This window comes from Remersonia thermophila, chromosome 3 (genome assembly GCF_042764415.1).
Source record: "Remersonia thermophila strain ATCC 22073 chromosome 3, whole genome shotgun sequence".
Classification (NCBI taxonomy): Eukaryota; Fungi; Ascomycota; class Sordariomycetes; order Sordariales; family Chaetomiaceae; genus Remersonia; species Remersonia thermophila.
In genome coordinates, this window is record NC_092219.1 from 1,618,918 (window position 1) to 1,632,592 (window position 13,675).

General features: G+C 61.9%; 4 protein-coding genes across 4 annotated transcripts; 1 reads left to right on the top strand and 3 right to left on the bottom strand.

Annotated features, from left to right (window-relative positions):
• Nucleotides 1–944: 944 nt before the first annotated feature.
• Nucleotides 945–3,619, bottom strand: VTJ83DRAFT_3269 (uncharacterized protein; the record flags this gene model as incomplete). Its single annotated transcript, XM_071009628.1, has 2 exons — nucleotides 945–3,285; nucleotides 3,366–3,619. The coding sequence occupies 2 exons, from the start codon at nucleotides 3,617–3,619 to the stop codon at nucleotides 945–947; spliced, it is 2,595 nt and encodes an 864-aa protein (XP_070867147.1).
• Nucleotides 3,620–6,728: 3,109 nt separating this feature from the next.
• Nucleotides 6,729–7,955, bottom strand: VTJ83DRAFT_3270 (uncharacterized protein; the record flags this gene model as incomplete). Its single annotated transcript, XM_071009630.1, has 1 exon — nucleotides 6,729–7,955. The coding sequence occupies one exon, from the start codon at nucleotides 7,953–7,955 to the stop codon at nucleotides 6,729–6,731; it is 1,227 nt and encodes a 408-aa protein (XP_070867148.1).
• A 1,150-nt stretch (nucleotides 7,956–9,105) lies between these two features.
• VTJ83DRAFT_3271 (uncharacterized protein) lies at nucleotides 9,106–10,976 on the top strand (the record flags this gene model as incomplete). Its single annotated transcript, XM_071009631.1, has 3 exons — nucleotides 9,106–9,866; nucleotides 9,939–10,515; nucleotides 10,575–10,976. 3 exons carry the CDS (start codon nucleotides 9,106–9,108, stop codon nucleotides 10,974–10,976), a joined length of 1,740 nt encoding a protein of 579 aa, XP_070867149.1.
• A 262-nt stretch (nucleotides 10,977–11,238) lies between these two features.
• On the bottom strand, nucleotides 11,239–12,447 carry VTJ83DRAFT_3272 (uncharacterized protein; the record flags this gene model as incomplete). The annotated part of the gene is made up of 2 exons (XM_071009632.1): nucleotides 11,239–11,815; nucleotides 11,897–12,447. The coding sequence occupies 2 exons, from the start codon at nucleotides 12,445–12,447 to the stop codon at nucleotides 11,239–11,241; spliced, it is 1,128 nt and encodes a 375-aa protein (XP_070867150.1).
• Nucleotides 12,448–13,675: the final 1,228 nt, after the last annotated feature.

Sequence of the window (13,675 nt, forward strand, 5' to 3'; positions counted from 1 at the left end):
TCTTTGGTTCTTTGAGGTATTCCAGTCTTGAAGAAACTCGGAAGCCAAAATAAAAAAGAAAAGAAAAAATCAAAGAAAAATGACATAAAACAAGACAAAAGTACGAAATTAAAAAACATTCCCTGGTTTCTCCTGGCAGTTCTCTTCAAAATACATATCATGAGCTCTCTGCCCCTGAGCCAGCAGCACCGCGTGCTGCCAAAGAACCACCACCACATTTCGATGTACACAGTCGTGGCCCCTGGAAGAAAACCACTGATTCAATATCGTGATAGCGATTGATGGCCGAGTACCTGACCTTACCTTATCTTACCTACTTTCTCCAAGGACACAGCAGACATCCACGTGGAACCAGACATGTTTACAACAGTTCAGAGACACCCAAGCAGGTCAGGGGGCTAGGTCGGAAGCATTTGTAGCATTTGTCAACCAAACCATCCCTTTATTTTCTTTCGCGCCGGCGTGGCAAAGCGTGTCCCTCTCGGACTTTGGACTCTTCTTCTCCCTTAACCCCCCCCCCCCCCCCCCCTTCAAAGAAGAAAAAAACTCCGGAAACAAGCAAAACAAAAAAAGCCAAACAGAACCCCGGGACCGACAAGCTCGGTAGATACGTACGGTACCTTTGAGGAGCAAAAACGATCTCTTGAAAACGCGCAAAACTCCGACTCCTCACACCCATTGTCCGCCTGGCTTCCAGCTCTCCCTTCCAACCAACCAACCAACCAACCAGCCAACCCATCACGAGGTAGCAACAACAAGGCAGAAACAACGAACGAAAACCGTCGCGCCCCCCTCCTCGCATTAGAAGAAAGGTAAAAGAAAAAAAAACAAACCAAAAACAAGGGGGTGGTTATCGTCAAAGCGACAGAATCGACATGTCCTACGAATCAATTCCCCCTCACCCGCAATCAAAGATAGAAGAACCGCGCCGCCTGCTCTTCTCTTCAGTCCTTCCGGCTCACCGAGGCAATAAAGCTCTGATACTGCTCATCCGCCAGATCCCTCCGTTGTCCCGTCGGCGTCGCCGCCCGTCCCGCGGCGGCCTTGGCAGGCTTCTTGGTCCACAGCACATCCAGATGAGCCTGCTTCAACGTTGTCGGCGTCGGCGTCGGCGTCGGCTTCTGCTGCTGCTGCTGCTGAGCCTGGGACGGCGCGTCGGAAAACACATTCTCCTTCCCCTTGCCCCTCTCTTTTTCCCTCCCAACCTTCTCCCCCTCGCCGTCCTCCTCCTCCGCCTTGGGCCCGGGCCGCGGCAGCCGCATCGCCAGCAGGATGTACTCGGCCCGGGTCATCTTGGTCATGACGTCGTTCATGTACCGCCTCACCTCGTCCTGCGGCGCGACGACCCTGGCCAGGTTCTCCAGGTGCCGCCCCGACGAGGCGAACAGCCGGATGGTGAGCGGCTGGTAGTAGTCCAGCGCGGGATCCGCCATGGGATACTCGGCCTGGCTGCCCTTGCGGACGAGCAGGAAGGAGGCGATCGCCTGCTGGCCTTGCGGGACGGGGACGTATTCGAGGATGGAAAATTTGGGGAAGAGGTAGCGGTCGCCGGAGCCGCCGGCGAACTCAAAGACGACGGCCGAGATGTCGGGTTTCGAGGGCGGCGGCGGAGGGCCTTTGGAACGGAGGGCCGTTTGTGGGGCGCCGGGCGGGGCGGTGTTGGGGGACGGGGCGGCGTGGCCGTTGGGAGCCGCGGCGGGTTTGGCCGGCGCCGGCAACGCGCCTTGCGATGATGGTAGGGCTTGTTGCGGCGGCTTGTCCTTGAGAATCTTGCCGTGGAGGCCGTCGAGCACCCTCTTGAGGTCTGTCGGGTCCGAGAAGTAGGGTTTCCTGGTGGCGATGCGATCCACCATCTCGCGCGTGCGCGGCTCGTCGAGGGCTTCCCTCACCAGCTCGACCACCAGCGGGTCGCTGCCGACGGGCGGCCGAAGAGCCTTGCCGGTCTGCTTGGGGTTGGACCTGAGGACAATGTCCAGGATGGCGTGGACTTCGTTGGCAAAGTACTGCACCGTCCGGCCGTCCACCACGAGCTTTTCGGCGGACGGCGGCGCCGTCACGCCGGTCCGCTTCGACTCGACGGTGACGGCCTCGACGATGGCCTGGAACCTCTCGAGCTCGTGCTTCGGAGCGGCCCCTTGCGCCACGCGTCTCATCATCTCGCGGAGCATCGGATCCGCGCTGGCCTTCTCGGCCAGCATGAGAATGATGGGGTCGGACGCGGGCGGGTGATCCCCTACGGCGGGCTTGGCAGCGGGGGCGGGCGCTGGAGGAGCAGGAACGGGCGGCGGGGGATGAAGGCTCGGCAGCGGAGAGTTGGCGGCGGGCGGCGCGGGGGGGCGAAGGCTGGCGTGGATCTCATGGGCGACGTTTTGCATCGTCCGGCCGTCCTGAGGCGTGATGACGCCGGACAGGTTCAGCTCGTCTTGGATGGAGTCAACCAGGCGCTGAAGCTGGTCCACCTCGTGCGGCAGGGCTACCCTGTTCGCCACCCGCCAGAGCAGCATCTTGAGCGCCGGATCCGCCCTGGCTCTGCTGGCCACCTCGAGGGCCACGGGGTCGTTCGGATCGTGCGGCGGCTCCAAGGGGGCGTTGTAGCCCGGCTTGTCGAAGGTGCCAAGTCGTGGCCCGTGCAGGTTCCCAGGCGGCGGTCGCTGACCCGGGGGTTGCGACGAGGCTCCTGCCGAGGGCTGAGGGTCCGTGGGCGCGCTCGGCGTCGGCGAGAGCACGGCCTCCATGCCCCGGGGGGACGGTACCGGCCTCGAAGCGAGCGGCGGCAGGGGCGGCGCCGGCGGTCTCGAACCGTCGGTCGCGGGCTGCGTCCCCGTCGGCGCCGGCGTTGGCGGCTGCGGGGTCGTCTGGGACGACAGCGTGGCGGAAGGTTTGGGATCGGCCGCGGGAGCGGCGGCGGCGGCGGCGGCAGGAGGAAGCGCTTTGGCAGGTTCTGACGTGGGTGTCGAGGCGGCAGCTCCCGGCGCCGGCGCCGGCGCCGTCGCAGCAGGAGGCGGCAGCACCCCGTTCGGGGGGCCGTATTGGAGGATGGGGCGCTCGGAAGACGGGGGCGGCGGGGGCTTGGGGTCTTTGACGGCGAACATGGTCGCCTCGAAGACGTGCGGCTCGACGGTGATGGTCACCTGGCCGAGCTTCACCATGCTGTCTTTGGGCGGGTTGTTGGGGTCTTCGATCAAGACCCCCTTCTTCTTGATGGGTTTGGCCCAGTACTTTTCGAAAATGCCGTCCATGGTCCACTTCTGGCGGGAGCGCGAGAGCGACTCGGCGAGGACGCCGCTGGAATACCGTCAGCAACCATTGGGGAGGAGGGAATTCCAGGGGAGAGCCCGGCAACGATGCCGCGTGCCGTGTCCTACCTCTCCGTGACGGACTGGAACTCGGCGGTGGAGAGATCGTCCGGCTGGGGGGAGTCGACGGTCGGCAGGGGCTTGCCCGGGACGACCGACGTAGGGAGCGGCGGAGGGGCATCCTCGACGGGCGTCGGAACCGGATCCGGGGCGGGGGAGGGGGCCGGGGTTTCTGATCGGTGAGGGGGGGTCATGGTCCTCCTCTTTGCAGCCTGCTCAGCGCGGGCCGCGGCGCGCGGCGGGAGCTTTCTCTTCTTCTCCATGGCGTGCAAGGTCCAGCCGGCGCGGCATGCGTCGTGTTACGCTGTCGTCATGGAATCATGGGCGGAAAGCGACGAGCTGATACAACGGGCCAATTCCAACCGATGCGTGCGGGACGGCGCCGACGTGGCGACGGCGAAGGCGACGGGGGCGGCTTCTTTGCTGGCGAGGTTGCAAGAGCAAGCTTTCGCTGGAGGAGCTGGGAATCGAAGACGAGCCGGAACTGCTGGCGTGCCCTGGACGTTGCGGCGCGTTCTGCGCTAAAGCGGAATCAGGCCCACCTTGCACTGTGTGCGGCTTCTGGTTGGCCACCATTGGATCGTCGCGACAGGGGTCATGGATGCAGGCTGAGATGAGGCACTGTTATCGACTTGGCCATGTGCCAGCCACGCCGACGGGCTGACCTCCTGTGTTGCTCATCTCATGCGTTGTGCATGGCTACCGAACAGTGATGCTGAAAAAGTAAAAGTCAAGTTGCAGGATGCTTCTTCTCTTGTAAGCACCTTCGTTGGCCTCGAAGATTCGAAGGACCCGAACTCTCGCATCGGTTTGTATTATTATTACCGATATCGTGTAAGCAGCGTACTACTGGGCTCAGGTGGCCAACCAGTTAGCTTTCATATCTAGCTGAGGTACCCAGGAGGCTGAGAGGAGTCCAAGTGGCCGCTTTGTAAGTCACCCAAAAAACGACGGGCCCCCCTGCTGCGTTATGCGGAATCATCCGTCACGCTGGCCGTCGCCTGACGGCATTATCCGACCTATCTCGGCGCTCCGTGCGGCTCCCCCGATCCCATGTGTTCCCATTGGCGCAGCTTCGTTAGCGTCACTAACAAGCGCCAAGGCCTCCGTGCACAGTACGTTCGTCCACCAACGCATCGCTTCGCCATCACCACTCAACAGGGTCGCAGCCTCACCACGTGAAGCGTTGATCCGCGGCGCGGCGAAAGGAGGGAGGCCAACGTCGATGACCTGTGGCAGGCATTCGTTGAAACTCTGCAAGACATGTCGAAAGCAAAGGCCGCAGCCCGGAGTGTGCAGTCCTCCAGCATGGTGAACTCGGCGGCCATCGTCGTCCCGTGCCTCATCGGTGTGCCCCTGGTCTTGTATATCGGCTTTTTGGGGCTGGTGACGATCCCTTATTTTCAGAGAAAGTGGGTTGTGTTGATGATGTGGACGACAGCATAGAAGCGTGGGGGGAGGGGGGGTCCCGGGCCCCTGGGTTCCGTCATTCTGTCCCATCCTCTCGTGAGATGCCCTGCGTGGCCAAGAATTTCGCTGACACGCCTTCCAGCGTTCTCTACGCCCACAAGTTTCACACCCTCTGGTGGGGGAACATCAACGAGCCGGAGCAATGGGGGTTTGCGAGTAAGCCGAGCCCCGCGTCTTGTTGGACTTGATCGCCGCCCTCGGGCCGCCAACCCTGCTCACACGCCCTCCAGAAAACCAAGTTGCCCCCTTCCGCCTCGCTACCGCAGACGGCGAGAGCCTCTACGCGTGGCACGTGCTGCCGCTATCCATCTACGCCCAGCATGAATCCATCCTTTCGTCCCAGCCCGGCGGCCTGTCGTCCGACATCACCGCCACCGAGCACTTCCGCCTGCTCCGCGACGACCCCGATGCGAAGCTGATCATCAGCTGTACGAAGCCCAAGCGCCCCCTCCTTGCTTGAGCTCGCCCGGCCCATCGCTAATAACCCGCCCTAGTCCACGGCAACGCGGCTCAGCTCACCCAAGGCTACCGCCCGCAGCACTTCCACTCCCTCACCGGCCCGCACAGCCCCTTCCACGTGCTCGCCATCGACTACCGCGGATTCGGCCTCAGCAGCGGCTCGCCGACGGAGCGCGGCCTTGCCCTGGACGCCGAGGCCGCCGTGCGCTGGGCCGTCGAGACGGCCCGCGTGCCCCCCGAGCGGATCGTCCTGGTCGGACACAGCCTCGGGACCGCCGTCACCGCGGCGCTGATGGAACGGCTCCTCCTGGGGAGCTCCGCAACGCCCGCCGATCCCGCGGACTCTTCCTCCGCCCCGAGCGGGTCCGAGCGTCCCCGCGACGACAACAACGACGACGACAACAACAACAACGCAACGCCGAGCTGGAACTTTGCCGGCATCGTCCTCATCGCGCCCTTCTCCTCCCTCCCGGACATGCTCAGCGACTACGCCATCGCCGGCCTGCTGCCCATCCTCCGCCCGCTCAAGTGGGCGTGGCCCTGGGGCGTGCGCAAGCTGCTGTCCCGGGTGGTGGACACGTGGGACAGCGCGGGCCGGTGGCGGCGCGTCGCGCGCGCGGCGCGGGAGCGCGGCGGGAGGCTGCGGCTCACGTTTCTGCACGCCAAGAACGATAGGGACATCCCGGCGCGGGAAGACGACGCTCTCTTCCAATCGGCCGTCGAGGGGATGCTGCGCGGCGGCGACGGGAGATGGGAGGGGGGCAGGGAAGGGTTTGCGGTAGAAAAGAAGCGTCGGGTGGTGGTCAAGGGGAAGAACGAGTTTGTGGCCGAGTGGAAGGACGGGGATGTGGTGGTGAGGCAGGAGTTGGTGCCCCATGGAGGTGAGTGCTTTTTTTCTTTTCTTTTTTTCTTCTTTTTTTTGTTTCTCTTATATCAACAATGCCCCCCCGCCTCGATTGATTGAATCCAACCAGCCCAGCTGACGGGGCTCGCAGGACATAATGCCGTGTTGGTGTCGGCTCCGGCGCTGCTGGCGATTGCCAGGCAGTTTGAGCCTGATGCTGAATCTACCGTGTGATTGTAACAAATGACTATGAATATAAAGCAAAGGAAATGAAAGCTCGGGTATCTCAAGAGACCCAGAAAACCAGTGTGTGTGGTGGATGGTCATGCCTACATACGACGTTCCGTCGCCTGTGTTCAAATGAATGAATACTATGAGCAAGACAGGTTCATTAATGAATACGCCATCTCCTCTGTTGCTCTCCATGCTAGTATAACTCGGTTTCCCGGGTATGTGGTGATCCAAAAAAAAAAAAAAAAAAAAAAAAAAAAGCCCTGGCAAAGCGATAACGAAGCAAAATCGATCCCAACTCCAAGGAAGAAGCCACGCTTTTCGCCATCCGACCGACACACCGCCACCGCCGCCGTTGCGTTCGCCGTCTACACAAAATACCCCGGCGAGCCGCGGGAAAAGAAATCCTCTCGAACCTCCGACGCGACCAAATCAAACCGGTCCAGCGTCGTCTGCTGGCGGCTTTTCACGGCGCGGTAAATGGCCCTCTGCCACACGCTAAAGATCGAATCCTCCGACATGCTGACGTACTCCTTGGGGCCCTGCGGGCCGTCTTGCCTCGCAAAGGGCCACTCGACGACCACCACCTCCCACCGCTTGGTCGACAGGAGCAACGCGGGCCAGCTAAAGATCCACATGAAGCTGAGGTAGAACGCCCACCGGATCCACCCCGTCTCGCGCCACCGGTTGATGCGGCAGTCGTTCATGACGTACACGGCGTCGTTTTCGACGGGGAAGCTGATGGAGACGCTGCCGCGGTAGCCCGTCTTGCGGACCAGGTCTCGGAGCAGCGACTGCATGCGGTCCTCGTCAAAGCCCACCACGCGCCGGCGCAGGATGAAGGATTTCAGCGAGAAGCCGCTGGCGCAGTAGCGGTGGCACCACTCCTTGAGCGTCGGCTTGGGCAGCGGGACGTCGGCCGGGCAGCCGCCGGGCTGCTGCTCCAGGTCGCACGGCTGCCCCTGGCGCCGGTGCTTCTGGTGCTTCTTCACGTGCGGCGGCACCGGGGCGCGCCAGGGGAAGATGGTCCCGCGCTGGGCGCGCTCGTCGTTCTCGACGGTCCTGAGCCGCGCCCACGACTCCCCCGTGCGCGGGTCCGCGAAGAGGTACGGCGTCAGGTCGAGGGTGATTTCAAAGTCGGTGACGGTTCTGGTCTCCTTTTTCCCGCCGCTCATGCGCGTTTCGGTATGCGTCCCCCTCACGCAAAGCTTCTGCCTCGGAGCCAGGGCGCCGACGTCTTGGACGAAGGCCTCGAGGAGCTCAGGGTCTTGGTCCAGACGCTGGCTGACGACCGAGTCGTTGTGGTGCGAGTCGGTCCGCCGCTGCTGGATGGAGTAAGGGTGCGAGTCCCAGGTGCGGTTGTACACGTGAATGCCCGACACGTAGCGCCGGTAGGGGAACCTGTCTACGGCGTCGATCTCCGAGTACTGAGGGGGGAGGTCATCTTCATCGTTCCACAAGCCATCGTCCAGCACGGGTTGACCGTAGGGCTGTATGCTGTCTGCGTGGGACCCGGAAGCGGCAGCCGGAACGGAGCTGCTACCGCTGGCTGCTTCGGGAATCACGGGCGGAGGCGTGGCGGTTTTCTTCTCCATGGAGGCGGGACGGTGCAGGGAGGAAGCCCCAAGAAATGATGCAAGCGGGAGTGAGGAGACGAGCAAGATGAAGAGAACGCAATCAGGATTTCGCCATAGACTCGGAGATGGACGTCCTCCTATAATAATACTATTCATACGGGCGGGTCATCGGAGCTGAAGTGGTCACGCCTGCGCTCGGCTGCCAAGGGGCCCGGATCTGTGGCGCAGCATGCGCTAGGTTCTCGGATCCCAACCAAACAAATCGGTACCGGGGAGGCCTGCGGCTCCCGGACGCCACGGATGCATGAAGCTAGTTGGTTGTTTATTTCTGAGGCTAACGTTTGGCACGTGGCTGAAAACCGGGGGGGCCGGGGGGGGGATGACTCGCTGTGAAGGACATGACATTTCCTCCTGCAACGACCACAACGTCATCAGCTCGGCGGCGGAGTGAAGCCCTCTTTCAAACCACCCAAAGAAACAACAAGACGGAGGAAAATACGACGGCAAATCCAAAGGGACAGCGACGGCGCCGGCAAAGAAGACGCCAGCTTGGAAGACGGCTGTTGTTTTTCAGGTCCCCGTCTCAAGCGTGCAGTAAAGTTCAGAATCCACCTTGGTTGACGAGTTATCCGTACCACGGTCGCTTCAGTGAGGGGATCGGGGTCAGAGTACAGGATGCGTACCCTATGCCCAGGATCCCCCTTGTAATGGCTCTCGTCTGCATTTTTGCTCTATTGCCCCAGGTCCTGGGCGGCCTCTTGTGTATAACCAAGTTACGCAGTACCTGTTCCCTTTGCGCTAGGTCTGTTTTGAGATGACCGAATAGGAGTCAGGGTTGCGTGGGAGGATGAATGGAACATCCCGACCTGGAATGGAGGCCAGGGTTTGGTGCAGCATGGTCGAAAGCGGATGGTGGGGTCTGCTTCTTGTGTCATCAATTGAGCTCGGGGTTGTTGCAGGTTCCAGTTGTTCCAGGTTGCTAACTAGGTTGCCCCGCCAAGCTCGAGTCCCACCCCCAAAAGGGCCCCGCGACGACAGCACCGTAACACCATACTTCACCGTTGGCGAACCTGGAAGCTCCCTCCAAACTCCACATTGACCACGTTCCCCTGAGCTGGGCTGCCAACAAACCCTCCGCACACCTCATCAGCAACCCCCAACCGCCACCATGTCCCAAGAATCGAAACAAGCCGATCCGGCAGCCGCCGAGAACGAAGCCAAGCTCGAACAAGCCGCTGCTGCTGCCGCCGCCGCCAGCGCCGCCGCCAGCGCCGCCGAAGCCGAGTCCGACGAGTCTGGCTCCGAGGCGGAAGATGCCGCTGCGCAGCAGGCCGCCGGCGCCGATGGCGGCTCCGGCGACGCCGCCAAGAAAAAGAAAAAGAAGAAGAAGGGCAAGAAGAAGGCCAAGCAGGCCCTGAGCAGCGCGCTGGCCACCGACGCGGCGGCCCAGGTGCAGGCGGATCCCAAGCAGGCGCTCGAGGGCCTGACGACGCAGCAGATCGCCGAGTTTATCGCCCTGAACCCGGCCCTCGCCAACGAGCTTGTCGGCAGCGACGTCTCGGGCGACAAGACGGCGGCCGCCATCGAGGCCTTCAAGAAGCTCAAGATCCAGGACATCATGACGGGCCTGGCCAGCAGCGGCAAGAACCGCAAGGACATGGCGTCGTACAAGTTCTGGAGCACCCAGCCCGTGCCGCAGTTTGGCGAGGAGGAGCCCAAGCTCATCGAGGAAGGGCCGCTCAGGGTCCAAAAGATCGAGGACATCCCGACCGAGCCGATACCCCTGGCCCTCGACCCGTTCCGCTGGGTCACCATGGACCTGACCAACGACGCCGAGCTCGAGGAGGTCGAGAAGCTGCTCTACGGCCACTACGTCGAGGACGACGAGGCCATGTTCCGGTTCAAGTACTCCAAGGAGCTGCTGCGGTGGTGAGTGCGAGAGACGCCCGCTCAAGACGACCAAAAAAAAAGACAAGCAAGCGCGGCAACTGACGCGGCCAGGTCTCTGCTGTCCCCCGGGTGGAAGAAGGAATGGCACGTGGGCATCCGCAGCGGCAACACGCTGTGCGCCTTCATCTCGGCCATCCCGACCGAGATGCGCGTGCGCGACAAGATCATCCCGAGCTCCGAGGTCAACTTCCTCTGCATCCACAAGAAGCTCCGCGGCAAGCGCCTCGCGCCCGTCCTCATCAAGGAGATCACGCGGCGCGTCAACCTCACGGGCGTCTGGCAGGCCATCTACACGGGCGGCATCGTGCTGCCGCGCCCCGTCAGCACCTGCCGGTACTACCACCGCGCCCTGAACTGGATGAAGCTGTACGAGGTCGGCTTCAGCCCCTGCCCGCCCAACAGCAAGCCCGCCTTCCAGGCGAGGAAGTACGCCGTCCCGGACAAGACCTCGACGCCCGGGCTGCGCGAGCTCGAGGCCAAGGACCTCGACCAGGTCCAGGATCTGCTGGAGCGGTACCTTAAGCGCTTCGAGCTCACCCCCGTGTGGACCCGCGAGGAGGTGGAGCACTGGCTGCTGCACAAGGCGGATGCCCCCGGCGAGCAGGTCGTCTGGACCTACGTCGTTGAGGTGAGCGCTCGCTGCTTTCGCAAGACCCCGGGATCCCGGCTCGCTAACGCGCCCCGCAGGACGCCGACGGCAAGATCACCGACTTCTTCTCCTTCTACTGCCTCGAGTCGTCCGTCATCCACTCGACAAAGTACTCCTCCATCAAGGCCGCCTACCTGTTCTACTACGCGACCGAGGTGGCCTTCTCGGCGCCCAACGACCGCCTGGCGCTCAAGAAGCGCCTCAACGAGCTCATGGCCGACGCGCTCATCCTCGCCAAGAAGCACGACTTTGACGTGTTCAACGCGCTCTCCCTCATGGACAACTCGGTGTTCCTCGAGCAGCAAAAGTTCGGCCCGGGCGATGGGCAGCTGCACTACTACCTCTTCAACTACAAGGCGAACCCCATCCACGGCGGCGTCAACAAGAGGAACCAGCTGGACGAGGCCGTTTCGAGCGGCGTGGGCTTCGTTATGCTATAGCCGGCGGGAGCCAGCGGGACCGGCGGGCATGGTGCGGCGTTGATGCGGAGCATGGGCCAGAGATGTGTTAAAGACCTCACCGTAGATGTACCCAAAATGACTCGTCTGCCAGAGAGCGTAGCCCTTTGCGCATCTGATCTAATCCAAGCCCGTGATGTTGCCACCCATCTCCTCCTTACGCATGGTGCGCAGGTCCATCGCCAGGCGGACATCGGCATGCCGCGCACACCCAGGCTCCCTCCCTCCCTCCCTCCCTCCCTCCCTACGAGCCCCCGCTCATCATGGCGCTTCCGTTCAACCGCTCCCCCGTGGCGAACAGATCTTCGAGGACCCGATGAAAGTCGCGGAGCTCGACGGCCGGAACGTGCCCCATGCCCTCGATGATCAGCCCCTTGCCCGGCCGGATCATCTCGATGAGCTTGCGCCCGTGCGGCACGCTGATCATGCCGTCCTCGGTCCCGTGCATGACCAGGATCCGCTCCCGGCCCACCTCGTCCGCCATCCTGGCCAGCTGCTCGGCCGTCTTGCGGTGCCACCCGGCGGCGATGAGCTGGAGCAGGAACCCTTTGACGGTGAAGCCGCTGTCGGGGTCCAGCCGCTTGTTCATCTCCTGCGCCACGAACCGCTCCGCGTTGCTCGAGAACTTGAGGTACTTGGCCCCGCCGCCCTTGGGCGGGAGCACCTTGGGCGTCGTCTCCGGGTCGGGCAGCTCGATGTCGTCCGTCGGCGACGCGAGCCAGGCGCGCGAGAACATGCGGCGCGCGGCGTCCGCGATGGAGCGCTCCGGGGTCTTGGGGAGGAGCAGGGACAGCCGCTGCGCCATGTGCTCGGAGAAGGTCCTGGCGGATCGTCAGCGCGCGGCCTCGTTTTCGACGAACGGCTTGGGCGGCCGCCCTGGGAGGATCGGAAAGCTCACGCACGTGGTGTTTTCGACAGCGGCCGCGGTGCAGATGAGGCCCAGCGAGGCGATGGCGGCGGGGACGAGGCAGGCGAGCTCCTGCGCGATCATGCCGCCCATGGAGATGCCCACGACGTGCAGGCTTCTCGGCACCGACGAGGGGGGGTCCGAAGGAAGGGGGAAGCCGGGGAGCCAGCCCACGTCGGGGTGCGCGAGGAGCTCGGCGACGTCGCGGGCCATCTCGGACGTGCTGTACCGCATCAAGGGCTTGTCGCTCTGCCCCATGCCGCGGTTGTCGAAGATCAGGACCGAGTACTCATCCCCGCGCTGGTGGCCAAAGTAGAGGGTCTGGCGCTGCCAGGCGGATTTCATGCCGCCGAGGCCCATGATGAGGACGAGCCTTCTCGGCCCGGAGCCATGGATCTCCCAGGATATCTTGATCGGCCCGCCGCGCGCTTGGGCCACGGGGGTGATGCCAGAACGGTCAGGGACGAGCTGCCAAACCGCCGTGTTGAAGGCCGGGTGCTTGAGCGTCTCGGCGATGGATGGCAGCGGCGGGAGCGGGGGGGCCATGTTGGATGCTGGAGGGTGATTCGTCAAGCTTGCGGATGAGTCCCCTCGGTGAGACGTTCGCGGTGAATAACATGGAGAGAGAGAGAGGAATCGTGAAGATCACTGGCGGGCTTGTTATGAGCTGAGCCCCATGATTGATAGCAGCCGAGGTTTGGGCCAAAACGGTACGTTACGCAATAAGTAGCGTATGTTACGTAATATTACGCCGGGGGTGCTTCACATGCTCCCATCGACACACACAACCCTTCGCCTATCTTAGCCAACCAACATCGTGATGGTTGGCGTGCGTTTTGGCAATAATTACAACTTCATAGATCAAACGTCGGCAAGCGTTCGCACAGGTCGCTTAAGCTCTCGCCTGTGCTAGAGCGACAACCGCGCTCATACCATGTTGACACTAGCGCTCAGAATGGCGTTGTAGGGGATCATCTTACAGCAGCAAGCAGTCGTGACGGGTCGACAGGGTATCAAAGAAAGACAGCCAACAAGAAAAGAAAAGAGAACAACATCGAAAAAGAAAGATAGAGGGTGATTGCGAGAGAAAGATGCTACTTTTCTCACACACCTATGCTGGAATCGACTGATCTCGAGTCTCTGAGTTGCGTTGTTAAGGATGACGGAGGTTAGAAGACTGGCCTTGTCAGCATGTAATTGGCGCTTTAATAGTGATATGGGAAGAGCGAGGGTTCCTTCAAGTAAGGACGGCTCAGGCGACAATGATTCTGCGGCTCTAGAATGCGGCGTGCTTGTTTCAACCAAACCTTGGAAGGTTGAATGGTAACGCGTTAGGTTTCTTTTGTCCGCTCTGCCGCCAGTGCGATGGAGGAAGCGAAGGGCCGGGGACTGGGCTTTCAACTCGGTTGTCATTGGTGCTAAGCCAAGGTCGCTTGCAAGAGGGAGCATCTCACAGCAAGCAAACAGCCCGAGGTAACAATGATTGTTGGGCCAGTATTCCGAGCAATTATCAGGCCGCGCAGTCACACAATGGAAATGGAGGACGCAGAATGGAGGCCGTAGAAGCAATTCAATGAGACACAGTGTGCCAGAGGGCCTTCCTTTCATAGTTCCGTGTTGGAGTCGGGTTGTAGAGACCAGCATCTAACATGTCGAATTGCCCAAATAGGTTCACTTTTCCCACCCTCAGGGCACTGGAATTATGTGATGATGTGTTCAGTTTTCCATGCCGACCCGAGTGCCATAGGCAGCATTCGTTGGTTTGGACCACGTC